The 27,491-nt window shown below is 39.9% G+C and overlaps 1 protein-coding gene across 2 annotated transcripts in view; it reads right to left on the reverse strand.

Annotated features, from left to right (window-relative positions):
- Positions 1–1,597: 1,597 nt before the first annotated feature.
- Scin (scinderin) overlaps positions 1,598–27,491 on the reverse strand; it is an 80,857-nt gene continuing 54,963 nt past the window's right edge. For both annotated transcript variants that reach the window (XM_004839621.4, XM_087206710.1), the window contains 8 exons: positions 22,685–22,806; positions 19,684–19,774; positions 15,268–15,438; positions 11,836–12,013; positions 11,465–11,586; positions 4,999–5,076; positions 2,986–3,046; positions 1,598–2,423 (listed from right to left, as the gene is read on the reverse strand). In XM_004839621.4, the coding sequence (XP_004839678.1) occupies positions 2,296–2,423; positions 2,986–3,046; positions 4,999–5,076; positions 11,465–11,586; positions 11,836–12,013; positions 15,268–15,438; positions 19,684–19,774; positions 22,685–22,806 (951 nt within the window). In that variant the 3' untranslated portion in view covers positions 1,598–2,295. The remainder of the gene's footprint in view (positions 2,424–2,985; positions 3,047–4,998; positions 5,077–11,464; positions 11,587–11,835; positions 12,014–15,267; positions 15,439–19,683; positions 19,775–22,684; positions 22,807–27,491) is intronic.

A 27,491-nucleotide genomic window follows, 5' to 3' on the forward strand; every position in this document is an offset into this window, starting at 1 on the left:
TGCTAATTTTACATGTGTCACAGATATTTGTTTTGAGCCATATCTGCTTTGAGTATAAAATCAAAACAACACCTTAGCTAGCCCTTTAGAGGTACTTCTATAAATCCTGTGTATCCCTTCTCCCCTCTGACAGCTTTCAGTTTATTACTAAGCTGCCCATAAATCCTTCTTTTCAGAGGGCTTGTGCCACTGCTGCTACTGTTTCCTCTGTCGTTATATACCTGCCTCTGAGTCCCTGGCTTTTGGCTTTGGGAAAGCAGTCTTCATACAGCTCAAGCTTAGCAGGGCAGTTCTGCTTGAGGTGAATTTACCTCTGGTCCCACTGTGACAGAAGGACAGGCCCCTCCAGAATTCCCCTGCTTCCTTATCCTTGAGCCCGTAAGTACTTGGTCCTCTTTCTGCCTGGGTAATACCATGACCTTCATTCCCTAACCTCTGTTGATTCTTTGTATAAATATCACCTACTTGGCAAGGCCTCTGCTGGTCACCCTATTAAAACTGCACACTATCCCCCTTTTCACCTAGTATTCTCTCACCTCCTTCCCTCTATTTTCTCCTCCATACGACCTATCTTGTAATATATTTTATAACATGCTGACTTCCTGATTTTGTTTCTGTTGGCCTCTTCACGAAAGTTGAAGTTTTTGTCTGGGTCATTCACATTGGATCCAAAGAACCAATAGTGCTTGATACCGAGTAATAAGCATTTGCGAAATGGACAATACCTGAAGTTCGACATCTTACTGTTTCCTCACCACCCTCACTCGCCCTGTGACTTCATGAGGTCATTTACCATTAGCCATAGTAGAACAGGTCCCCCTTCCCCAGGCCAGAACCACTGTGAAAACACCTGTCCCTCACATCCCCAGAGAGATGGTCAGAGTTCCTCAGACCTCTCCCCTGTTCTGTTCCCCTTTCCATGGAAGTGCAGCTCTCCTCAGCCAGATTCCCCCCAACCCACTACCAAAGTTGGTTTCTACTGGAGCTCTAGATTCCACCCCAGCCTCCTACTGTCTGGAGCCCATGTTCCATATGCATCAAGTGATATTTAAAATCTGTCATAATTATCTAACCATAGGAAAGTTATTTAATTTTAATGACAATAATTTAAGAAATATTAGATTCACATCTATTTGTGCATAAAAGTATTTAACCATTGCATTAGTCAGCTTTCCTTCACTGGGACAAAATACCTGACACCTACAACTTAAAGGAGAAAAAGTTTAATTTGGCTCATGGTTTGGGGGTTTTTTGTCCATGGTCAATGGCATCAAGGCAGAAGTGGCATGGTGGAAGGGCGTGACTAAGGAAAACGGCTCACCTCGTGGCACCCAGGGAGCAAAGAGAGAGGGGAGGAGGTGGGGAGGGAGATACTGTATACTGTCCAGAGGCACACCCCAAATAGGCCCACTTCCTAATGGAACACTGAGTTATAAACGGATCAATCCACCGATGAGAAGAGCGTCCCCATGATCCAGCTACCTTCCCAAAGCCCCGCCTCTGAGCACATGAGACTTCTGCAGGACATTCTAGATCTAAGAATCAATAGAGTAATCAACGCATGTGAAATTTGAAAAAAATGTTACAACACAAAACCTTTTCAGAAAGATGTATTTTAATGATGAAAGCGCATTAGTAAAGTTTTCTGTGTGTATCTGCTGTAATAGTAAACATGTACAGTCAAATACATACAGCTAAACTGCTAAGAACACAATTTACCATGAAAGAGCTGTGACTTCAAAAAGCAACAAGAGAAAGTTTCTTTTGGAAGATGACACTTAGGAGTTAATGGTATCAAAGTCACATTGACTAAAGAAAGCAAATAACACATTTTTAAAGCCATTTTAACATAAACCTTACTGAAAATATACAATTATTTTGAAGACAATACATAGGAAAGAGAAAAACTTCAAAGGTACAATGGCTTTCTTCTCTGGCATATTAAAGAACAAGTCTGGCTAAGGTTTGCTAAATTATAAAATTTCCTACCTGACAAATTCCCTAGAAAATACAAAGCATTTTGTTTTTAAAAGGTCATATAAAAAGGTATAAACCTGTTTTCAGAACAGCTAATATTATCCCTTAACAAAACTTTACTTTAGGTTATTTCAATATATTAACATACAAAATTTCCTTTAAAAAGAATTTTAACCAATACTTGGCATAAAAATAGCCATTTGGCTGAGGTTAATTTTCTAAAGCCAAACAAACAAAAAGCACCCCCTCCCCACCAGCAATGAGACAACTGCCTTTAATGTGCCTCTAACGCTTGTTTATTTTTTAACAAAAATCAATTTACCACCTACTGGAATCCCAGCCCAGAAACCAGCCTGTGAATGTGGGTGGCTCATGTCCCTGTTTTATGATGACAATTGGAGTCTTCTTATCTCTTCCAGAAGGATCTGTCTCAAGGTACATTTTGGCTAAAAAGAGTTGCAAACATATAAATTCAATTAGCTTTGGTTAAACCAAAGTCACTATAGAATGAAAATTTTTCTGTATTTGCTAATTAAATTTTCATTGTCCCCAAGTAGCCAAATATAAATAATTTCTTGTTGATTTATCTCATCTCCCATAAGAAGCACCATTATAAAGTCTCATTATTGCTTGATAAAATTTCAAGTTTTATGAAATTATTCTTATGGGATCATGATTGTTATAGAAAGAACATAATAGAAAGAACAGTATTACTTTAAAGGAAGTTTAAAAATATCCAGGTCATCATAGTTATCAAAGTTTTACTATTTTCATGACAAAACAGGGTGTAAGTAACTTGAAATTTTTTTAGAAATAAATGTATTCGAAATTAGATTTTAAAAAGATTTTTCTTGTGCTCATTGTGAAATTCTTCAGTTTTAAAAGATTCCATTACTCTTCAGTTCTGAAGATGACAGGTAAGCTACTTCTTGGTTTTGATATATATTTTGGAGAGATATGGTGAAAAAAACAGGTTACTGCCATAACTACACACAGGATCTAGCTTACCAGACTTCAGTGATTCTGTTTTCTCAACTTCATTGGCATCTTTGCCAATCCAAATAAATATCTGAAAAACAAAACAGTAACAATATGTACCGCTTTAGGAGTGTTGTCTCAGTGCTAGGCCCTGTGCCAAATGCTTTTACATCCGGCTCGTTTCATTTTGACAACAATTCCAGAAGAAAGGAGGTTAGCAGGGGGCCCACAGCAGTTCCCTTGCTTTCCAAGTGTTCATTCCCACGAGAGATAACTAAATTTATACCCAGCCAGTCTGACTACAGATTTCACAGCCACATTTTATGTTGACATGGCATTTTCTACTTTATGAAGCGATGTTTCTCAAGAACAGATTGGCGTTTCAGGACATCCACCACCTGGAGTGCGTAAGGTACTTATCACCTGCATTTCCTAGATGCAGGTCAGGCTGGAGAGCACCACGTCTAGACACACAGCTTGCTTGTGGAAGCCCCTGACTCCCTTCAGGAATCTCTGACTTAAGTCCAGTGCTCTTCTCCTGCGGTATTGTGCCCTGTATAACTTTGATAAACTGCTATAATATTTAGTATTTAAATATAAAAGTAGTAAATTAAAAAGTTCACATATATTATGTAATCTGTGATATAGATATAGATATAGATATAGATATATCCCATATGTATCCTCTTTTTGTCAAATGTGTGGGTTAAATTTTTTTTTTCAGTACTGGGAATTGAACCCAGAGCCTTTGCACTGAGCTATATCCCTGGCCCTTTTTAAATTTTTTTTACTTTGAAGCAGGGTCTTGCTAAGTTGTTGAGTTGCCCATTATGGAGTTGAACTTGTGATTCTCCTGCCTCAGCCACCCAGAGTGCTGGGATTATAGGTGTTTGCCACCATTCCCAGAAAGGCTGAATGTTGTAACACTGAGAAGTTTTCTTGAATTATTTTACACTTAAGTCACTTTAAAATCACTTACTGGCTGAGCGATTTTGCTCACACTAAGTTTCTGTTGTATTCTAATTCATACTGGAAGTGTTGGAATGCTTGTTTGCAGGACACAGAATACACCATGACTGCATAATGTAAATAAAAAGTATGACTTGAAAGATATTAAATGTGGGCCGGGGATTTAGCTCAGTGGTTCTGGCCCCTGCCTTGCAAGCGGCAAGGTCCCGAGTTCGATCTCTGGTACCAAAACAAAAAAGATATTAAATGTAGTATATTCAGAAGCTGAGACTGGATCCTCAATATGATCATCATAGACCAAAAGGCTGATGTGTAATTTACATGATTTAGCCATTAGAAACAGACCCTAAGGGCTGGGGATTTAGCTCAGTGGTTCTGACGCCTGCCTCACAAGCGCAAGGTCCAGAGTTCGATCCCCGGTACCAAAAAAATAGATAAAGATTCAACTAGAAACAGACCTTAAAATCAATAGTCTGTGTGCTGATTCTAAGTCCAGGTCTAATTCAGATAAGGAGTTCACACTTGCTTTATATTATTTGATTCCTAACATATTTGTTTTTCCCTTTTGCTATTGTTAGTTTACAAAGAGATTTTTTAAAAGCTACCAGATGTGTTATGTCAAATCACCACTGATGTTCACCTAGATGAAGAAGTATAAAACAGTAACATATTTAACTGTTCAGATTCAAACCTACTTATGCCTGCTTCTTCCCCGGGGGTGGGATCCCAATAACCTCTTGTCAAATGTCAGAAGAAGTTTGCAATAATTTAGTCTCCCTCATAAAATGTACCTATTAATGTACACATTAATAAAATGAATGTATGAGTAAGTCAGGTGAGTACATTTTACAAATAAATGAAGAACAGAACATTTTTTGTCTAAGACTATAGAACCAAAGATAGTAGCAGTGGAATTGTTTCTGCAGCAAGAAATCAACTTGCCCTGTAAATGTTTCTTTTGAATACAGCCTAAATCTGAGCCTGTTTATTGTTAGACCTGTCATATCTCAAAGCAGGTTCTGTCAGTTCCCAGCCACAAGCTCATTTTCTCATTACAAACAGTGTGGTTCCTACCTGTTCCCAAGCATCTAGTAGCATAACGTCATCCTCTGCTAAGTCATCCTGGGTGAACTCTCCTGGAACCTCCTCAATCTGAAATACATTAAAAGCTTCATGACCAACAATACAGCAGAATTTTTCTAATACACAGAATATAAATGCTTTCTATTATTGGAGGGCAGTGAAAAACTTTAGTAGTCATTTTTTTCTTCTTTTTGAGTAACAAGTGTTTAATCAAGTGTCACTCACTGATGGTGCAGTTACTCGGTATGGTACTCAACACAAACACCGTATCTGAATGCCTTTAGGAAGAACACGTACAGTCAACACAGTCCTCCTACCAGCAGTTCCTTATGGCAAATGGCGTCACAGACCTCATCACCTGCATCGTCTCCAAGATGTTTGAGTTTACAGTCTAGGTATTTCATTCTTTCATTTTGTAGGTCAAGATCATTTTAATTCTAGTCAACAAATCTGGACATTTTAGTACATCAACAATTTTCAATAAGATGACATTAAAACACAATATTGTACGTGCAATTTTTTACTGTTTTATTTTTGATGGGTTAAACTGTGTTCTCTATAGTGAACAGTAAATGGTAATGGAACGGTTAGTTTAATCCACCCAATATCCATGGGAGATGCGTTAATCTAAAGTTCAACATTATTATCGAGAATTCCACATGATGTCAGTCCCGATTCTTGAGAAGGTTCTCAGTTCTTCCCTCCCCAGCCCCTCCTTCCAGGCGACTGCAGTACAGTCAGACAGGTACAGCTGACCATGGCCTTGGTCATATTATTTCGGCAAGTATAACTAAGCAAGGGCCTTCTTGCATTCCAGGGCTTTGTCATAAGACAAACTGGCATAAGCCCAACCTGCAGCTCACAGGAGAACCAGACAGAGCCCAGACTGGATCAACCTTGTCCCAGGGAAATACCAGATTTCTAGGTGTAATTCATGTTTGTTGTTCCCTGACAAGATTCCGAGATCCTTATACCAAAAAAAACTGCACGTTCACAAAAAGAAAGGAATTTGTTGACATTATCCTTTTACAAAATATTTACCAATCACATCAAGGAAGAAATTAGATAGTTCTTAAAATCAAACAGTAATGCCAGTAAACACACCCATTTATTGAACACATGAAAGCAGTCCTAAAAGAGAAGTTTATCACTATGAATGCCCACATCGGAAAAACAAAGCAAGCCCAAATAAATAACCCAGTGATGTACCTCAAGATCCTAGGAAAACAAAAACAATCCAAATCCAATGCTAATACAAGGAAGGAAATTTAAAAGTAAGAGCAGAAATTAATGAAATGTGGCCAAAAAAATAGAATCAATAAATCAAAGAGCTGGTTCTTCAAAAGAATAAACAAAATAGACAAACCCTTAGCCAATCTTACCAAAAAAAAGGAAAGAAAAGACCCAAATCAATACACTAGAAATGAAAAAGATGAAATCATAATGGACATCTCTGAAATCCAGATTATTAGTAACTACTTGGAAAACCTGAATGCCAATAAATTGGAGAATTCAGAAGAAACGGATAGATTCTTATGAATTACCAAAACTGAGCTAAGATGATGTAAAAACCTTGAATAAACCAATAACACACAATGAAACTGAATCAGTGATTTTTTTTTTAAAAAGTACCAACTAAGAAAAGCCCAAGACCCAGTGCATTCACACCTGATTATACAAGAACTTCAGGGAAGATGTAACGTCAATACTCCTCAAACTCTTTCGTGAAATTTAAAGGGAAAGTGTACTCCTGAAGTCATTCCTGAAGCTAGCATTACCCTGATTCCAAAACCAGACAAGAGCCCAATCACAAGAAAAAACTACAGGCCAATCTCTTTAATGAACATAGATGTAAAAGTCCTCAACAAGATACTGGCAAACAGAATGCAAAAATTCATCAAAAAGATCACATCTTATGACCAAATGGGCTTCATCAAGGGAATGCAGGGATAGTTCAGTATATGAAAATCAATAAATGTAATATATCACATAAACAGAAGAACAAAAATCACATGGTCATCTCAATAGATGCAGAAAAAGCTGTCGACAAAATCCAGCATCCATTCATCATGAAAACCCTGAAAATAGATATAGAAAAAAGACCTTATCTTAATCTAGTAAAAGCTATTTATGACAATCCTACTGCCAGCATACTATTAAATAGGGGAAAACCTCTAAAATCAGGTATAAGACTAAACATCCAGTATCACCATTCTTCTTAAATATAGTACTCGAAACATTAGCTAGAGCAGTTAGGCAATAGAAAGAAATAAACGGGATATGTATAGGAAATGAATGCATCATTATCATTATTTGCGTACAATATGATCCTCTGAATAGAAGACCCAAAAATTTTTACCAAATATTCCTAGAATTAATAATCAAATTCCTTAAGGTAGCAGGATACAAAAACAACACAAAAATCTACAGCATTCCTGTACACCAATAATGAACTCACTCAAGAAAGAAATTAGGAAAATAATGCCATTCACAAGAGCATCAAGAAAAATTAAATATTTAGGATTTAACCTAACCAAGCAACTGAAAGGCCTACAATGAAAACTACAGTACCCTGGGGGGGATTTAGCTCAGTGGCACCCACGCCTGCCTCGCAAGCACAAGGTCCTGAGTTTGATCCCGGGTACCAGATAGAAAAAAAAAACAAAAAAAACTACAGTACTCTGAAAAAAGGAGATTGAAAAGGACATCAGAGAATGGAAAGATTTCCGCTGTTCCTGAATGGGCAGTACCAGTATTGTCAGCATAGCCATGCTTTCAAAACTGAGATGCAGATTTAATGCAATCCCAATCATAATACCAACAGCATTCCTCACAGAACTGGAAAAAATAATCCTAAAATTCACATGGAATCAGAAGAGACCAAGAGATGGAGAAAGTGGAGAGGAAAGGGAAGGCAAGAAGATGAGAAGAAGAATTAAAGTGCATCAACTCCACACAACAAAGGTAGTCGTTACATGCTGAAAACATATACTAAAAAAAATTGAAAAAATATTATGGACCCTAAAAAATATTTACCAGTAACATAATGGTTTTAAAAATCAAAAACCTCAAATATCACTTACTTTGCATCAACCACTATTCTAGTCTTTCTATGCAACAATTAATTTAATACTCACAACAACCATAAGAAGTAATCACTATGATTTTCCTCATTTTACAGATGAGAAAACTACAGCACAGAGACCACAGGAATCAGCTGAAGGTCACAGAGCCAATAAGTTATATCAACAGGCAAGCGGTATCACCAAGTAAGCTACCGGTATCACCAAGTAAGTGGTATCTCATAGGAAGACTGGTTCTAAAATCTGTGCTTTTAACCAGTATCTCTGCTGCCTTATATGACTCCACCTGTCTGAAGCCTATTTTCTGGTGATGACCATAAAATTAAACTCTAGTCACTAACAATCCTTTTCCTTAAACTATGAAGGAAGATGAAAGGATTCCAAATACTGATCAAGAAAATGAGTAGGTACAAAGGAAATGTGTATTTCCTGCAAAGGCTGACATGTCTGTGACAACACATGCACACATGTACACATACAGACACACTCACACAAAACAACTCACAGACTTTCTTAAAACCTCACTGAGAACAAAGCCTAGATACTTATTTTTTTGAATATATCTTCCTGGGCCAGGGATTTAGCTCAGTGGTTCCGCCGCCTGCTGCGCAAGCACAAGGACCCGAGTTTGATCCCCAGCACCAAAACATAAAATAAAATATATCTTCCTTGCAAAGATTAATTTATAGCAATATTAGTACATAATATGGATAAGAAATTGTAGAAACATATGCCAATAATGACGTTGTTTAGATGCAATATACAATTAATAGTCAAAATAATAAAATTGTAGATTTTTCTTATGGCAAGTTTATAAAATGCAGCAAGTACAGGGATTTCCTGAAAAGTAACAAACTATGGTGCTCAATAACTGAGTATCACTACTATTCAGACTTTAATTTTTAGATCAAACTAAAGTTTTAAAAAATTATAAAATTCAAGAGTGATTTGTACATGGACAGTTTCTTCTTCAGAGCTTTTTTATTTCTAGCATTAAATGTACCTGGGAAAGTACATAGGACACTTCCTTGTGTGCATGTTGAAAATTAAGCTTGTATTCCCCAGGACACGCTGAATAGATGCGTAGGTCAAATTTTATACAGATAAAGGAATTCATCTTTTAAGTTTACACAAAACCCTTCTATGTCAGAAATAGCAGATGTTTCTGGTTACATGGAGATGAGGGGCTGTAGCCCAGGATGATATTTTGGAGCTCAATACAAAATCAGTCTTATGTAGCCATGGACTGTGAGTTTGTATCCCCCCAAAATCCATAGATTGAGGCCATAACCCCAGTGGACAGGATCAGCCAGGACCTCTGAGAGAGGATTAGGTTCAGTGGAGCTCCCAAGGTCGGAGCCCCATGAAGACAGTAGTCAAAGGCAGAGGAGAGACTCGAGTTCGCTCTCCTGGCCAGGTGAGGACACAGGGAGGCAAGAAGTGGGCCCTCACCAGACAGCAGCGCTGCTGGAGCCCTGACCTGGGACTTTCTAGCCTTCAGAGCTGTGAGGAATAAATGCTTAATGTTTAAACCACTCTGTCTATGGTAAGTTGATTACAGCGGCCCAAAATAAGACATTTACACAGATCCTTCTAGTTTTACTTTTAATTGCCTAGAATTTGAAGCCTGTAAATGACAAAATAAAGCATTCCTGTTAATTTGTAGGTGGCATATGTAGCTTTCTGTGATTCTGTCCAATGATCCTAATAGTTCCATAATGTCTTTCATTCTATCAACATGGAGAAAGTTTATATTCCCCTGGCAAAGTGAAGTGTAAAACCAACAGTTAGATGAGAAATGACTGCTGCTCCTGCAAAAGAAACCACCAACAGAGCTAACAGAAAACCTACAATGTGGGAAAAACTTTTTAGCAGCTGTACCTCAGACAAAGGACTATTATCTAGAATATATAAAGAATTGAAAAAAATCAGACCCCCCCCAAATTCAAAGACCCAATTCAAAAATGGGCATCTGAAATGAACAGACATTTCTCAGACAAAGAAGAAAAAGCAGCAAATAAACATTTGAAAAAATGTTCAACATCTGGTCATTTGAGAGATGCAGATGAAAACAACACTGAGATTCCACCTCACCGCACAAAGAATGGCTGCTATCAAGAAATCAACCAATAACAAATGCTGGCGGGGGTGTGGGGAGAAAGGAACCCTTCTCCATTGTTGGTGGGAGTGCAGACTGGTGCAACCACTGTGGAAATCAGTATGGAGACACCTCAGAGAACTAGGGTTAGAGGTCCCATTTGACCCAGCTATTCCCCTGCGGGGTATCTTCCCAAAAGAATTAAAAGAATCATACCACAGCGATATATGTGCACCCATGTTCAGAGCGAAACAGTTTGTAAAAGCTAAAGCTTGGAAGCAGCCCAATTGGAAACTGGATAAAGAAAATGTGGGTTTTTTATAAAATGGAGTAATACTCAGCCATAAAGAACGAAAGATTAGAGTCATTTATAGCTAAATGGATGCATATCGAGGCCATACTCTTAAGTGAAATAGGACACACGTGTAAATACCGAATAGTTTCTCTAGTGTGAGAAACTGATAGTGTAAACAAGGGTTAAAATGATTAAAATGAATAATTGATCATTTGAAATAGGAAAAAAGGTCCAAAGAAGAAGGGGTGAAGGGAGGGAAAGGGGAAAGGAGGGAAAGGGAAAACTATGAGAAAAGAAAAAAAATGGAAATGAAGTCTATGTAAATAGGGAAGGGTAGAGGGGTGAAGGGCGCACAGGTTATAGGGAAAAAATAAGAAACAAGATGCATCATGTACAGGTACAAACACCCAATGATAAATGTAAACGAACTGTATCCCTAAAATGTACCAATAAAAGAAATTAAGAAAAAAAAAAAGAAATGACTGCTGCTCAACAGAAAGTATCTAATTGTTAAACTAGCAAATCCAATCATTTATAATTTGTCCAGCAGCTGCCAAATGCTGACATAGATGTACAGTAGCTACTGTAAGAAATCCTTGACTTATATACTACTTTTCAATATGCTTAATGCTTTCACATCCATTGCACCATTGACCCTCAGACTACGCTACAGGGAGCAAAGATTCTATCACTGTGGTTTGCAGGTCAGCTGAACCTAATATCTCAGCTGCCTGTGGCTGCAGAGGATCAGAGCTGACGTAGAATGCCTCTCTGTGTCATTAGGTTCTATCCCACAGCTTCTTTTTTCTAATTTTAGCTTTTATTAGTTCATGTTCACAGTGGGTGATGACTGCATTCATCATGGGGAGTTGGTACATGTACATAACACATCTTCATGCTTCCTTCATCTGCTTCCCCTGTCTCCCGCCTCCCTCCTTCTCTGGGTCTCCTTCCTTCTGCACTGCTTCTTAAGACACTCACAGTGAACCTTCCGCTTTTGTTGGAGCAGCCATAGAGCCGGGGCGGATGGTCTTCAGCCTGCGTTTCCAGCAGTGGCGAGGTCTGGTATTCTTTCTTCCCTCCGAGGGAGGTCCAAAACTCCTCTACAGAAAACACGGAGTTACTCAATGAATATTCAGGAGCATGTGGTGGTACTGTTTTATATTGCCAATAATATTATCTCACCTTAACTTCAATGATAAGAAGTTACTTAAATGTACCAGGTACCATCATTCACTCTGGCAACCAACGGAAGGGGCCTTAACCCTCTTTGACCATCCCGCAAAGACCCTTCACAAAGAACAGCGAGCAGCAAGCCCAGCAAATGTCAGTTCTGACCCCACAGCACACACCTGGCTCCTTGCCTTCCTGAATCCTTGCAGTGCTGCACCCCAGAACATTTGCCACATACTCTGCTCCCTTCTCCTCCTCCTGGCTGGCACCTTTTCCTACCCAGGTGTAGCCAGCATTGCGGGGCAGTTTCAGAACAAAGGCATCATTGGAATTCAATGAATCTGCATCAACATCAACCTAGAGCATGAAGAAAAATAACCCAATGATTGAAATTCATTGTGGCTCCTTCCTCAATAAATATTTCCAGAAGCTGTGACTGTAACAAACATGCACATCCTCTGCTCTGCCCCAGGAAATTAACCCGGGGCTGCACTGGGACAGCCCTATGGCATGTGAATTGATGGAGAAGGAGCATCTCGGTCTCTGTCTTGGCCACCCAGCCCCTCTCAGACAGCAGCACACTTTAGTGATGAGAAGGAATGGCTGCAACAACAAGGAATGGCTGTTGGAGCCTTCGCGAATGCCCCAGGGGTTGGTGACATTTGGGGAAGGGGTCCTAAGTCCTTGACACCACACTCTGTACAGGAACCCGTGAGATTAGATGATGAACAATGACAAGAGCAGGCTCTGGCTTTCAGGACTTCCGATTTCTAACCCATGTGTCCCCTTCTTGGTCCAGAGGAAAGAGCCAGGATGACAGAGAAGGTAACGAGATCAGTGCCTGGACTGGTGTGGATCAGGGAGGGAGATCGGAAGCTTTATAAACAAAGAGTGAAATCCTAAGAGGAAGTAGGAAAACTTTTTCCATTGGGAAGGGGAACAAGAGGCAAGGGCATGAAAAAAATTTTTAAAAACTGGAGATGAATCTTTTGTAGATGGAGAGGGACCCAGAGATGAGACACAACAGGAGGAAGGAGGTTGAACACTGAATTAAGATGTGTTATGTCCATGTACCAACTCCCTGTGAGGAATGTAATCATTATGTCCTGCAACCATGCACTAATAAAAATTTTAAAAATTAAAAAAAAAAATTTTAAAGAAAGCATTAGCCTATCGGGTGGTGGAGACAGAAAGCTGTATGAAATGATCCTGGCCAGTGCATTCTGCAAAGGCTGCGAATGTTAAGGAGACAGGTAGGAAATAAGGCTACGCTTCGCATTTGGTTGCTGGTGTCCACAAAAGAACGGCAGCTGGGAAAGAGACCAAGAGGGTCACAGGGCAAAGTCCAGGGGCGTCTTTCATCTGAAATCATCTGGAAGGGTCCACAGTGAGAGTTTTACTGTCGATTTCATAGGTTTATTTTTAATTCTTCGTAATTGAACAAATTGGAATCTGATCTTCCCTTCTGGATGAGATCAGCACACAAGCCATCACTAAACCCCGGACTGAAGGAGACCACCGTGAAAAGGGACAAGACTGAACCTTGGGGCACTCGCTGCCTGGAGGCCAAGCAGAGGGAAACTGGGAAAGCAGCCTCCAGAAGGAAGGAGGGCAGTTTGGAAGCAATCACAGGGAGTGTGTGCTGTGAACCCCCCGTGGGGAAAAGGCATTCAATGAAACAGTGAAGGTTGACTATGGCCGATGCTAGTGGGAAATGAGGAAAAACAAGACAGAGAAGTGACCTTTGTGTGAAGAGGCGGGCACTGGCCAGCCAGATGAAAGCCAGACCACTGACTGACTGGCTCTGGGGAGAACAGGAGGCTCAAAACCGTGGCCAGGGAGTGAGTGACGTTTTCAAGGACCTCTGATCTTAAGAGGAGAGAAAAATGAGGGTCACTGGAGAAGGTCAAGGGCGGGGTCAAGACACAGTTTTGAAAGAAATGACTTTTTTTAAAGACATCTATGAATTTCAAAGTAAATGACCAAGGATACAAGAATAAATCAGTGATAGAGAAGAGAAAGGAGACTGTCGCCTGCAATCAGGATGAATGAATGCATGGAGAGCAATCTAGAAAAGTCCTCAGGAAAGGAGGGAATCCTGGACAGAGGTTGGTGGTGGGAGGAATTTGGCCTTAGACGGGAGCCATAGTTTGTATTCTATGTAATAAACATTTACTCAATTATTTATTGAGTAAAGTGACATTTACGGTGAAATTTATTTATAAAGTGACAGGTCACTTTATAAAAGATATTATTTATTACTGATTTATAGATATTGAATTAATTTGATTATAGATATTAATTAAATTGACATTAATAAAATACTTGATTATATGTAAATTACTCAATATGAGTATTAACTTTTTCAAAATTTTACATTTCATTAATGGAAGGGGAAGAAAATGCAGACAAGTCGGTGAAACAGCAGGGTGGGAGATAAGGTGACCACGTATGATTATGCTTGGCTTCTCTGCAAACTCTGAATCAGAATTACCGAGAGGGAGGGAGGGAGGGAGGTGCTAGAGACTTCAGGACAGGGATGGACCTGAAGGGTGTGAAGGGTGGAGAGGGGTGAAGATGCAGCCGTGGGCCTGGAGAATTGCCAGAATGTGCATCTTGGGATAAAGGAGCCAAAGAATAGGAGATGGTTGTCAGGGACCAGATGACTAAACAGATTTCTGAGGGGCTGTAGTTTTTTTACTATCAAAGGCAGGATTTATCAGAGGACCATGCAAGTGTGAGATGAAAAGATTATTGGAAGGGAGAGGCCAGAGGGAAGGTGATAGTGAGCCAATGGCTGGAATACTCAAAACGTAAAGGAGGAGGGGCCCACAGCTCCACAGATGGTGCCACAAGAGGGCTGGCAGAGCAGGGAGAGTCAGACGAAAAGGACAGAAACCAAAGAGCCCCGGGTGAGCAAGGACAGTGCCCAGCCCCACCCAGGGCCCTGGAAGTGGGCACTGGGGGAACACAACTTCCACTGACAGGGCTGTGGGGGACCCACGTTCTCACAGGACAGACCTGGAGCGAGAAGACTACAGGGAGGGAGGCATGGAGAAGACGTGGGGATGGAGGGACACACACTGCCTGGGTCTCACAGGCTCTGCCTGTGCAGAGGGAAGGGCCGGGCCATAGCTCCAGGTCTGGGGACGGGCAGGGCAGCTGGGCATGATTTGGAAGATCTGGGTTCCAACAGTGACAAGAGGTGACAGGAGATGAGATATGGTCGGATGGGTTCAGTGCGGCCGAGTCTGCATCCCACACGTCACCCCTGTGCACACCAGGGCCTCCCTTCGCAGACCCCCGAGTGCTCGGACACACAGGCCCTTTCCCCAGGCTTCTCGGGACTGCCTTGTGCCTGATTTGAGAGCATGATTTGTTTTAAGATCCTTAAAATTCATTGGTTTGGGTCCAGGGAAGTTGAAAAATGTAAGAAGCTGGTGTCTGGAGTTTAACTTTTCATTCAACTCTCCTGGCGTTTAGTGATTTTTATTTCATGTGAACAGTGGATTAATTATAGAAATGAAGGGGACCGGCCAGCGTTTGCTGATGGCTGAGGGGACATGCATTAACTGGGGCACACTTTCCTGAGTGGGCGACAGTGACGGTACCTCCACAATCCTGGTAACAGATGCCAGGTTTCTCCGGACTTGAAAGAGGCGCACAGGCGGAGCCGGGGCCTGTCCGCCTTTCTTGGATGTCCCATTCTTGTAAACAATGAGTGGTTTGTCTTTGAACAAACTCAGCAGGTGAGCAGGCTCTTTGCCTTGGGAGACTCGGACCTGGGTGGAGGGGGTAGGGGAATTAGAGAAATATAATAAAGAGTGCGGTGAAAGAAGGCTGCATTTCTAAATATGTTCTTCATTTTTAAAAAAATACACCAAAAGTCAGGAGCAGGAGGGACGACAATTAACAAAAAATATAGGTTAGTGATAAACCACATTCACTTAGAAATGTTTTGTCACCTCAGGCACAGTGTCCCTGCAGCACTTTCTGCTCTCAGAAAACTCGAAGGTGTAAGTTTATTCATCTGCATCTCCAAAGGCGAAAAAACATGTTGCTATCTGCCACCTTTTATGAAGAGTACTCTCCTTTCAAGAACACTGATATTTTACAGTATTTATGGATGTAGTAGATTCTCATGTGTTCTTGGAGCTGTTTCAGAAGATTAAGAGATGTGTGTTCGGGGGCCAGGGATTTAGCTCAGTGGTTCTGCCTCCTGCCTCAAAACCGCAAGGTCCCGAGTTCAATCCCCAGTACCAAAAAAAAAAGAAAAAAAAAGAGAGATGTATGTTCAAAAATATAACAACACAAATTACACTCATTATCTCTACCTGCCCATATGTGTAGGGTGAAACATTAAAAGTTGGCAAAAATAAACTGAGTATACACTTTCAACCTTTTAACTTATAAAATGGTAATCATAAGCGTAAGATATGCTTAATATAAGCAGCCTATTTTTATATGATATAAATACTTTTCAAGGACGAGGAAATTGGGAAATGGAAGAAAATAACTGGCAAGTTACTTGCTTGGTTTCACCTACTAACAGCCAATACTGAATTAAAATTTCCTACTTCTCACATAAACTATTCATGCATTTTTTTTCACATAAAGAATTCAAATACTGGACCAGTCCCCTACTTTTTGTATTTGTTCTGCCTGGTGCTGAAATGAACTGCCTTGTCTACCCTGGTCTGCCCTGTCCCAAAGGCTGGGTAACGGGAATGCCAATGCACTCACTGTTACAGGGAGGCCCGGGGAGTGAAATAACTGACTTCATAAATATGTTCAACCAGCAGACATACAAGTAAGTGAGAGGCTAATTATGAAAATATTTCCTCACAGTCACAGAGCTGTGGAAAAGCGTATGAAGGAATCTTTAAGAAAGACTGTTTGCTTAGCGTTTCACATAACCTTGAGGAAACTTCAATTTCCAACATAAGGGAAAGGGGATCACTGATGAAGAACCATGCTTTCTTGTGAAGATGAGTAAGAGGGAGAAGGCAGATTAAAACATTTTCAACGCTATTAATATGAAACAGCAAATTTAGTTTTCTCAGCATTATGTAAAATACTGCCATCTAGTGACTAAACTAAAAATTACCATTTCGTTGTTAAAGATCAACTAAATGGCAAAGATGATGTCAGTTCTTAGCTAGAAGTATTCTATTGAAGAAATTAATGCAATACTTCATCAGGAAATAGGGCTGAGTGCATGTAAATAATTCATACTTTTTTGATATAAATAGGACACACGTGTAAATACCGAATAGTTTCTCTAGTGTGAGAAACTGAAAGTGTAAATAAGGACTAAAAGGTATAATAGGTAATGTGAAATAGGAAGAAAAGGGGCAAAGGGGAAGGAAGTGGGAGGGGTAGGGGAAAGGAAACAAGGGAATGGAATTAATATGAGAAAATGAAAAAATGGAAACAAAGTCTTTGTAAATAGGGAGGGATGGAGGGGTTGAAGGTAGGGTGGGGGGGAGGGGCGCGGAATAAGAACCAAGAGAGATTATGTAAAGGTGCAAATTTCCAATGATGAATGTCATTATATTGCATACCTAAAATGTACCAATAAAATAAAAATTTTTAAAAAATAATTCATACTTTTTAATTTGCTAGTTAGCTAACTTATTAAAAAATAGTTAAATGTGCCTATACATTTAAATCTAACTTGATATGTAAGTACCAAAGAGAAGAAATCATCTGAAGACCAAATTCAGCCTCCACATCTTATATTTTATGCTCTGAAGTACCTGAGTTACCTTTCTATTTAATCATTACACTGAAACAAGTAATTACATTTATAAAGATTTGAAAAAAATTCAAAACAAAAACGTTGTATAGGCTGTCCTTTTTTTTTTTTTTTTTTTTTTTTTGGTAGTAGGGATCGCACTCAGGACCTTGTACTTGCGAGGCAGGCAGTGGCACCACTGAGCTAAATCCCTGGCCCCCAAAATCCTCGTATAGGACATCAACTCCTAGCTCCCTTAACACCAGCACAAGGAAGTTAAGCGGACACACTCCTGCAGAGGAGATGGGAAGCCTCACGCAGCTGTCCCAGAAAGGTCACTGTCCTGGCCAAATGGGCCCCGCTCTCAGTTCCATACTGGTGTGGAAGACACATTTCCCAGCGGATGGGAGCAGACGCCTTCCCCAAAACTAGACAGACAAAACACACAGGCGGGCAGAAAATGCCCAAGCAGCGCTGTGGGCAACTCCAGCTATAGAAAGATGGAATGAAAGAGAAAGAGACAGAGACAGAGAGACCTCAAGCTAGCTATAGGGACAAGGAACAAGCAAGTACCACTCCTGGGTTACCAAGAGGAGACAGACACACTGGAGTGCACTAGAAGTAAACAGGGTCTCCTTGGAGCCTGCATTTCATTTATAGGATGAGGAAAGTAAATAAGCAAAGACCAATAAATTCCTGTGGTTACTAATAAGAATCCTGAAACAAACAGCAGATATTCCACCAGAAATATAAGCAGAGGAGCATTTGAACTTAAGAAAAAGCGAAATCAGGCTGCAAAGAGCCTCATAGGCACAGTGAAGAGATCTAGGACCTAGCAGTGGTATCATCTGACACTGTATGACACTCAGACTTTTATAATTAGTCAGGAAACTATCTCTTTCTACTGCCTTTTCTATATATCAATCTCTCTATATACATACTCATGTGTACATAGTTTAGATGTATGTATATAGTGTATACGTGTGTATACATACATATGCATGCACACACAAAGGGCTTGACTCATATTTTTACAGGATTGTTATTTTGAATTTAGGTTCAGTCATTCTCAAGGAGTTATTTTTTAACAGAAATACCCAAATCAAGAATCCATTCTTCTCCTCCCTCACTCCTACCTCTCCCTTCCCCTTCCCTCTCTCTTCTCCCTTCCCCTCTTATTTCTTTCTCCTGATTCTTTCCCCATTCCTTTTCTGTCCTTTGTCTCCCTTGTCTTCTCTCTCTTCTCGCTTCTTCTCCCCTCTCCTCCCATTTCTGTCCTTTTTCTCCTCCTCTCTCCCACCTCTCCCTCACTTCTAAGCATTGGACATTGTTTCAGCTGAGATTCTGGCACATGAAAATGAAAAATAAGGGTCCATGCTCTCTTTCAAGGTTAATTTCACTCTGCCTACAGAACACATAGCTTATGTATTTTTATAATTTAAGAGTATCAGGGCCGGGATTTAGCTCAGTGGTTTCGCCGCCTGCTGCGCAAGCGCAAGGACCCAAGTTCGATCCCCGGTACAAAAAAAAAAAAAAGAGTATCTGCTGGGTGCAGTGGCATACACCTATAATCCCAGCACTTGGGAGGCTGAGGCAGGAGAATTGTTATGAGTTCAAGGCCAGCCTGAACTACATAGTGAGACTCTGTCTCAAAAACACAACAACAAAAAAATCTATAATATGATTCTACTATTTATCTATTAACTGGAATTATTCATCTGTGCTAGTTCTATACTGTTGTATTTTTTTTGTCACTGCTGTAAAAAATTATCATGCACAAACTTATTATCCTATAGTTCTGGAGGTCAGAAGTCCAAAATGAGTTATAGGCTAATTTAATCCCTGGGCTAAAATCTGGGATAAGAATTTAGTCAGACTACCCAGACAAGCTACTGTTAGGCTATCATAGAGTTATATTCCTTCCTAAAATAGGAAGGAATTCCTTGCCTTTTCTAGCTTGTAGAGGTTGCCTGTATTCCTTTGCAGGGGCCCCTTCCCTGGTCAAAGCTGGCAACTTCTGGGTATGTCTTCCCCACGCTGTGCCCCTTTAACTCTCCCAGCCTCTCTGCTTTACTCCTAAGGACCCTGGTGATCTCACTGTAATCCAGATCATCTCCCTACTTCTAGGCTGCTGATGGGCAACCATAATTCCATCTCCAACCATAACTCTCCTTTGCCTTGCAGCACAACACATTCTCAGCTTCTCCAGACATGGGAGGGAAGCTCTAGCTAGTAACTAAGCCAGCAGTACTTGAACTTGTGTGAGTCTAGGGGTTAAAAGCATCATAACCTGCACAGCCTGCCCTCCCAGGGACCGATCCAACTGGACAGTCAGGAACGCAGACATGGTCAGTTCATCTCGTGTGGCATTTGCTCCCTGCCTGGAGGAATGAAGGTAAAACACATTAGCTTATATTTCAGTTTTAAGACCTTTTCATGCAGGTATTTCAAGAAAAGACTTAAGTTATTATGAAAGATTAAGAAGAAACCAACCATTTTAATATGATACAATGATCTGTCAAAACTATTGTTGCTTTCAAAGTACCAACATCAAGCCCTGAACGGCCCTGTGTATTTTCCAGAACTGGATATGGCGGCCATTTTTATCTCCACTTTAACAGAACTGTGCCTTAGCTGCTTACATAACTTAGCCAAGTAACCGCGTCTGTCTCACTCCAAGTTGGAGCTGCCTATTTTACAGACTCAATCTCCATAGTGAAAATAATACATCTGAGCATAAGAATGTGAGGCAAGCATGTGAGGCTGCTATTAGAGGCATTTTATCTTTCTATGAGTAATTAATGAGCACAAAACCAAATGTATAAATTCTCAACACCCCAAATTGGAAAGAAAACTAAATGACCACCACTACCCCACCACCTCCTGTGCCGTCCCAAAGTTAGTAACTGTTAACAATATGGTGGTCTCTCTAATGTGAACTCCTTAAGTCTGCAAATATGCTTCACTCTTTCCAGCCCTGCTGTCATTAATTCAGGCCCTATTAACACTCAGCTGGATTACTGCAACAAACTCCCAGTCATCTTCCTGCTTCTAGTCTTGCCAACAAATCCATTCCTGCTGTATCATGGAGAACAATCTCCCTAAAAGGAAAACCAATTATGTCGCTTCCTTGTTCAAACTCTCAGTAGCTCCCAGTGCCCTGAATATAAACTCCATCCTTCACAGCATGACTGAGCAAGCCATTCACAATTTGGCACCGTCTAATTTCTCTGGTTTTACCTTCTGCTCCAACCGTGTTTCTTTGCTAGTAGATTAGAGCAAGCCTTCACCTGCACTGCTTGGAACAGCCTCCCTCTCTGCTGGTCTGACTACAGTAGCTCCTCTTCCTCTCTGACTCACAGGCCACTTCCGGGAGCCCTTCACCAGTAGCCTTGGAGTGAGCCAGGGCATCTGTAATTCCCCAGATCACCAAGCTTGCTCTTATCATCATGTCCTAAAAACATTCTTGACTACTTGTTTAGTCTTCTTTTGCTTGATCTAAGTGCTACTAGCAATTATGTTTTTTACACTCAAAATAGAATTAAGAGAAAGATCATGAAACAAAATGAACAAAAAGTTGAGTGGGAACAACTAATTTATCATCCCTATAAAAGCTGTGCCCTGCACAAACACTTTTCTGAATTAAAGTTTTATACAGATATAGCTAAAGTGAGAGACCTTCAGCTCCAAGTCTGAACTGTTACTTCACGAGATACAACAGTTGTGACTTTGGATTAAGTTATTTATCCTCTGATCTTCCTTACAATTATTTAATGTAATAGAAATAATATATCAAATAACTAGCACTTTGCTGGCACAAACATGCTGCTCAAAAAAATAGTTCCTAGACATTTTTTTTTCTTTTTTTTTGGTACCAGGGATCGAACTTGGATCCTTGTGCTTGCACAGCAGGCAGCAAAACCACTGAACTAAATCCCCGGCCCCTTAGACATCTTGACCATAGAATCCAACAACCAAATGCGTTCATCTTGGACAGAATACGAAGAGACAGTGGGGTCGGAAATGTCTCTGGGTGCAGGGGTTCTCATTAATAGGAGTATACGTCAGAACCTCAGGAATCTCAGCACCTGAGAGTCTGGTTTATTTAACTTGGAGTGAGGGCGTGTAGGTTGTGAAAACAGTCCAGGTTCTTCCTGTAGTGTTTGAGAGCAATGGCTCAGGCAGTGACTGTTAACCATTAGAATGTACAATGAAACCTGGAATGATTTGCTACCCAGTACCATCTTCCTTAGTGAGTCAAAGGCCCCACAATGCTTCTGGGCGCCAGCCCGCCCTTGGGTATTACTGTATATCCCATATCTCCTCAACTTCCCTGGACTGGAGGTGCTGGGCAACGTGAGCAGTAAGACTAGGAACAGATGTGACTGTCTTCTGGTGTGAGACTCACTGAAGAGAAATGTCACCATATGAGCAGAGTCCTGATATGTCCACTTCATGTTGCTACTGTCATATAGGCAAAGGTAGGATCTGACTTTGTATTCTACACACACACTTCCCAGCTTTAAAATCTTTTCTGAGTATTATTTTCTGCTGTCCTATCTTCTCAGCAATAGTCTATTTTACCTGATTTCACTTAATACAAAGTTAGAGAAATTCAATTACATGATTTGTTTCACAATCCCTATCTTTGAACTAGCCCGGGGGGTGGGGGAGGCAGGTCAATGACTGGGTTGGACTTTTGGTCCTGCATCCCTGAGCAGGTTCTCTGACCAAGTAAACCTAACCTTCACTTAACCACAGTCATTATGGAAAACCTTGTAGCTGGGGATATAATATTTTCTCCATCATTGCTGTGAATGTCAGGAGGACAAAGACTAAAGATGCACTAATTTGAGGTCTCTTCAGTATGCTGCAATGAAATCCCAAATTATTTCCCCTACAGGGTTTCCCTTACTACAACTTCGCAGCTTCTATCTGGGTGGCCTACATGAATTTTAGCAGTAAGAAAGACGGCACCCAATGCTGGCCCCTAGACTGTTCACCTGCAAATGAGATGAAATATTGAACTGCATATCCAGTAAGAGAAGGCTACTACCACATTAAAACCTTTTTCCTAGACCAGAGAGGATTATTTTTATCTAACTAGTCTTGTCTGTAGACAGGAGCCACAAAGCTGTCAAAATCATGATAAAGAAAACACTATGTGCACATCATACAAATCTCACTGGAGCAACTACAGGATTATTCTACCCCATACTGCATAGAACTTAATACTCAAGCATAATCTGGGCCCTGTGGAAGTTGAGCTCTTGTGGAAGTGGTAAACTTACCACGTGTAGATGATCTGCCCCCTGGGATAAGTGTAGAGGATAATGTAGCAGTCACCACCATAGAACTCACCATAGGAGTTTGGGTCAATTTCAATTCTACCATTGCTTTCTACACGCCAAATCTAAAGGAAAAAAAATAGATATACAATGTTCAAATTGTTTAATATAATAATATTTCTCATAGCCTTTAAATAATTTTTATTTGACATCTATTATGAAACAACTTTTAATTTGTTTTCTAACTAGTTTACAAATCAAGGAAAGACCAGATACAGTGGCACATGCCTGTAATCCCAGCACTCTGGGAGGCTGGGGCAGGAGGATCACACGTCCAAGCCCAGCCTGAGGAACTTAGCAACTTAGTGAGACTGTATCAAAATAAAAGATAAAAATAAAGAAGGGCTGGGGAGGTAGTTCTGGGTTTAATCCTCAATACTTTTTAAAAAATCAAGCAAGAGCAAGAAAGTTGATCAAACTGTCAATGTGTTGATTTTCAATTGCTTCAATTTCCTTTGCTCCCTCTACAATATTTAGCTCAGTTCTGATGCTGTTAATTAATAAATCTATTATTTGATCAAATCACTAATTTGATCAATTAATGAAAATAACATGACACTCTAGTGCAGTAACAAACTGCATCATTCATCTCAGAAATATATCTTTTAGCTTTATAGTAAAAATTTTTCATCAATTATGAAATAAATTTTTTTTCTTCTTCCCTTCGGCTTAAGACATGAGGCTATTATTTCTGACGCAAGATCTGGTAGACTGACCAAATGATAAATAACCTTGCTTCAGTGGATTGAATATCTGTGTCCCCTGCAAGATTCAGTCTGAAATCTAAATCCCAGTGTGACTAGGAAGGGGGACTTTGGAAAAATAATTAGGTCCTAAACATGGGTCTATTTGAGGAATTTGAGGCGTGATGGAAAGACATGGTGAATGTCACACTTAAATTTTACTATAGTAAAAGATATATTTGCAAGAATATGAGATAAGTATGTTCACAGCAAAGGGAGAGCAATTTGAAGGGGATTAATGGCCATATGTCTTTTATTATATCAAATTTTAAATTTAAATATTCACTGTGAGTGGTACCTTGGTTTGTGAACTTAATTTGTTTTACTATGGCTGTGTTTATGTTTGTTTGTGTAGGGAGGATGGCCATGGTCATGTTTATCACCCAATGCAGAGTTTGCAAATAGAAGCAAAATTCTGCTGAAAAATTTTTGTTTGTGAACCAAAGTGTTTGCAAACAAAAGTGTCCGTGAACCAAGGTATGACTGAATTTTATTATCCCATTAAGTCAACTATCTAAGAAATTTCTGTCAAAAACATGGTGTGTAGGCTCAGAGATTTAGCTCAGTGTTTCCTCCACCTGCCTCACAAGTACAAGGTCCCGAGTTAGATCCCTAGTACTAAAAAAAGAAAAAGAAAAGAAACACAGTGTGTCCTCATCCACTTTATTCAACAGATAATGGCATTGTGTGACTTCTGGCTCTTTCCCAAAGTCAAAGTGACCATGAAAGGAAAATATTTTTAATCTATTCAGGACATCAAGGCAGCCACAACAACTAAAGGCCCTCTCAAAAGGACTTCCAGAATTGCTCCAAAAAGTGGCAAAAACAATGAGAAAAGTTTGACCTGAGGGAAAGTGTTTTGAGGGAGGTTAATAGTAGTGTGTCTTTTACTCTAGCAATTTTATATATATATATATATATATATATATATATATCCTTTTATTGGAACATTTTAGGTGTACAATATAATGACATTCATCATTGGAAATATGTGCCTTTATATATTCTCTTGGTTCTTATTTTTTCCCCCTTCCCCTGCCCTCCTTATTTACAAAGACTTTGTTTCCTTTTTTTATTTTCTTATACTAATTCATTCCTGTCTTTCCTTTCCCCTACCACTCCCACTTCCCCTTCCCCTTTGCCCCTTTTCTTCCTATTTCATATTACCTATTATACCTTTTAGTCCTTATTTACACTTTCAGTTTCTCACACCAGAGAAACTATTCGGTATTTACACATGTGTGTCCTCTTTATTTCACTTAAGAGTATTGCCTCAATGTACATCACTTTAGCTATAAATGTCTCTAATTTCTCATTTTTTATGGCTGAGTAGTACTCCATTTTATTTAAACAAACAAACAAACAAAAAAACATTTTCTTTATCCAGTCTCCAGTTGATGGGCATTTGGGCTGCTTTCAAGTTTTAGCTATTACAAACTGTGCTGCTATGAACATGGGTGCACATATATCACTGTGGTATCATTCTTTTAATTCTTTGAGGAAGATACCCAGCAAGGGAATAGCTGGGTCAAATGGGACTTCCAGTCCTAGTTCTTTGAGGTATCTCCATACTGATTTCCACAGTGCTTGCACCAGTCTACACTCCCACCAGCAGTGGAGCAGGTTCCTCTTTCCCCACAGCCCCACCAGTATTTGTTATTGGTTGATTTCATGATAGCAGCCATTCTTTCTGTAATGAGGTAGAATCTCAGCTTTGTTTCCATTTGTGTCTCTCAAATGACCAGTGATGTTGAACATTTTTTCTTATGTTTATTTCCATTTCTACTTCTTTGTGTGAGAAATGTCTGTTCATTGCAGATGCCTGTTTTTGAATTGGGTCTTTAAATTTGGGAGGTCTGGTTTTTTTACGTTCTTTATACATTCGAGATAGTAGACCTTTGTCTGAGGAACAGCAGGTGAAAATTTTTTCCCACATTGTGGGTTGTCTCTTCACACTGCTGGTGGTTTCTCTTGCTGTACAGAAGCTTGTTAGTATCATGTCATCTGCAAATAATGACAATTTGACTTCTTCATTACCTATCTTTATTCCTTTTATTTCTTTCTCTTGTCTAATTGCTGTGGCTAATGTTTCCAAAACTATATTGAACAGGAGTGGTGATCGTGGGCATCCTTGTCTTGTTCCTGATTTTAGTGTGAAGGATTTCAGTTTTAGATCATTTAGTATGATATTGGCTGTTGGTTTTTCATAAGTGGCTTTTATCAGATTGAGGTAGAGACCATCTATTCTGATTTTTATACGGTTTTTATCATAAATGCATGTTGGATTTTGTCAAATGCTTTTTCTGCATCTATTGAGAAGATCATCTGGTTTTTGTCCCTGGCTCTATTGATATAGTGTATTACATTGACTGATTTGTGTATGTTGAACCATCCTGCATCCGTGGGATGAATCCCATTTGGTCAGGATGTATGATCTTCTTGATGATCTTCTGGATTCTGTTTGCCAGTATCTTAGTAAGGATTTTTGCATCTATGTTCATGAGTGAGATTGGCCTATAGTTCTCTTTTTCGGTTGGGTCTTTCTCTGCTTTGGAGATCAAGGTGATGCTTGCTTCCAGGAATGAATTCGGGAGTATTGCTTCCCTTTCATTTTCGCTGAAGAGTTTAAACAGTAGTGGCAGTAGTTCCTCTCTAAATGTCTTCTAGAATTCAGCAGTGAAGCCATCAGGGCCCAGGCTTTTCTTGGTTGGTAAGTTTTTAATGACATTTTCAATTTCATTGATTGACACTGGGTTGTTTAGAATTTTTAGGTCTTCTTCATTCAACTTTGGTAATTCATATGTATCTAGGAATCTGTCCATTTCTTCTGTGTTTTCCATCTTATTGGCATATAGGTTCTCAAAGTAGGTATTGATAATCCTCTGGATTTCTGTTGGGTCTGTTGTAATTTCATGCTTTTCATTCCTAATTGCATGGATTTGGGCCTTTTCTTTCCTTTTTCTGACAAGGTTGGCTAAGGGTTTGTCAATTTTGTTCATTCTTTGGAAGAACCAACTCTTGGCTTCACTGATTTTTTTGTACTGTTCTCTTAGCCTCCATTGCATTGATTTCTGCCCTGATCTTTATAATTTCCTCCCTTGTATGAGCTTTGGGTTTGTCCTGCTCTTCCCTTTCTAGAAGCTTGAGGTTCAGCATAAGGTTGTTTAATTGTGCTCTCTCTGATTTCCTAATATGCGTATTCACTGCTATGACTTTCCCTCATAAGACTGCTTTCATTGTGTCCCATAGATTCCAAATGTTGTATTGTCATTGTCATTTAATTGAAGGAACTGTCTGATTTCTTCTTTAATTTCTTCTGTGACCCATTGGTTATTCAGAAGTGTGTTGTTCAATTTCCATGTGTTTATGAAGTTTTTGAGATTTCTTTTGCTATTGATCTCCAATTTCTTTGCACTATGGTCTGATAATATACAGGGGATAACTTCATTTCCTTTGCACTTACCTAAATATGTCCTATGAGTGAGTATGTGGTGTATTTTGGAGAACTACTCTAGCAATTTCTTTAAAATTATTCACTGTATCAATCACAAGGCACAGAATCAACACCTTTATAAAAGAAACCCCAGAGAGTTCTCCAGCAGCTTCTCCATCTCATGAGGACACAGCAAAAAACACGGCTGTCCATGAAACAGGAAGCAACCAGGACCCAATGCTGAATCTATCAAAACCTTAACTTTAGACTCCCCAACCTCCGGACCTGTGAGAAGTAAATATTTACTGTTTAAACTCCCAGTCCAGTCCATGGTATTTTTTTGTCACAGCAGCCCAAACAGATGTCAATAACATGACTTCTATTTCTAAAAAGCACTATCTAGTCCTAAAACTGAAAAGTACTTTATTCTGCTTCCTCGTCTTCAGCACAAATGAAAGACACCCCAAGTTGGAGAGATGAGAGTTGTAGAAACAGCAGAATGACCAGCACACACCCTGCCTGGGTCCTGGGGAAGGGCAGGGCAGCACTCGGCTTGGAAATGCGGAGGTGAGGT

The sequence above is a fragment of the Heterocephalus glaber genome, unplaced genomic scaffold (genome assembly GCF_053883595.1).
Source record: "Heterocephalus glaber isolate CG9 unplaced genomic scaffold, H.glaber_assembly_v1.0 deba00000676, whole genome shotgun sequence".
In the NCBI taxonomy this organism is placed as follows: domain Eukaryota; kingdom Metazoa; phylum Chordata; class Mammalia; order Rodentia; family Bathyergidae; genus Heterocephalus; species Heterocephalus glaber.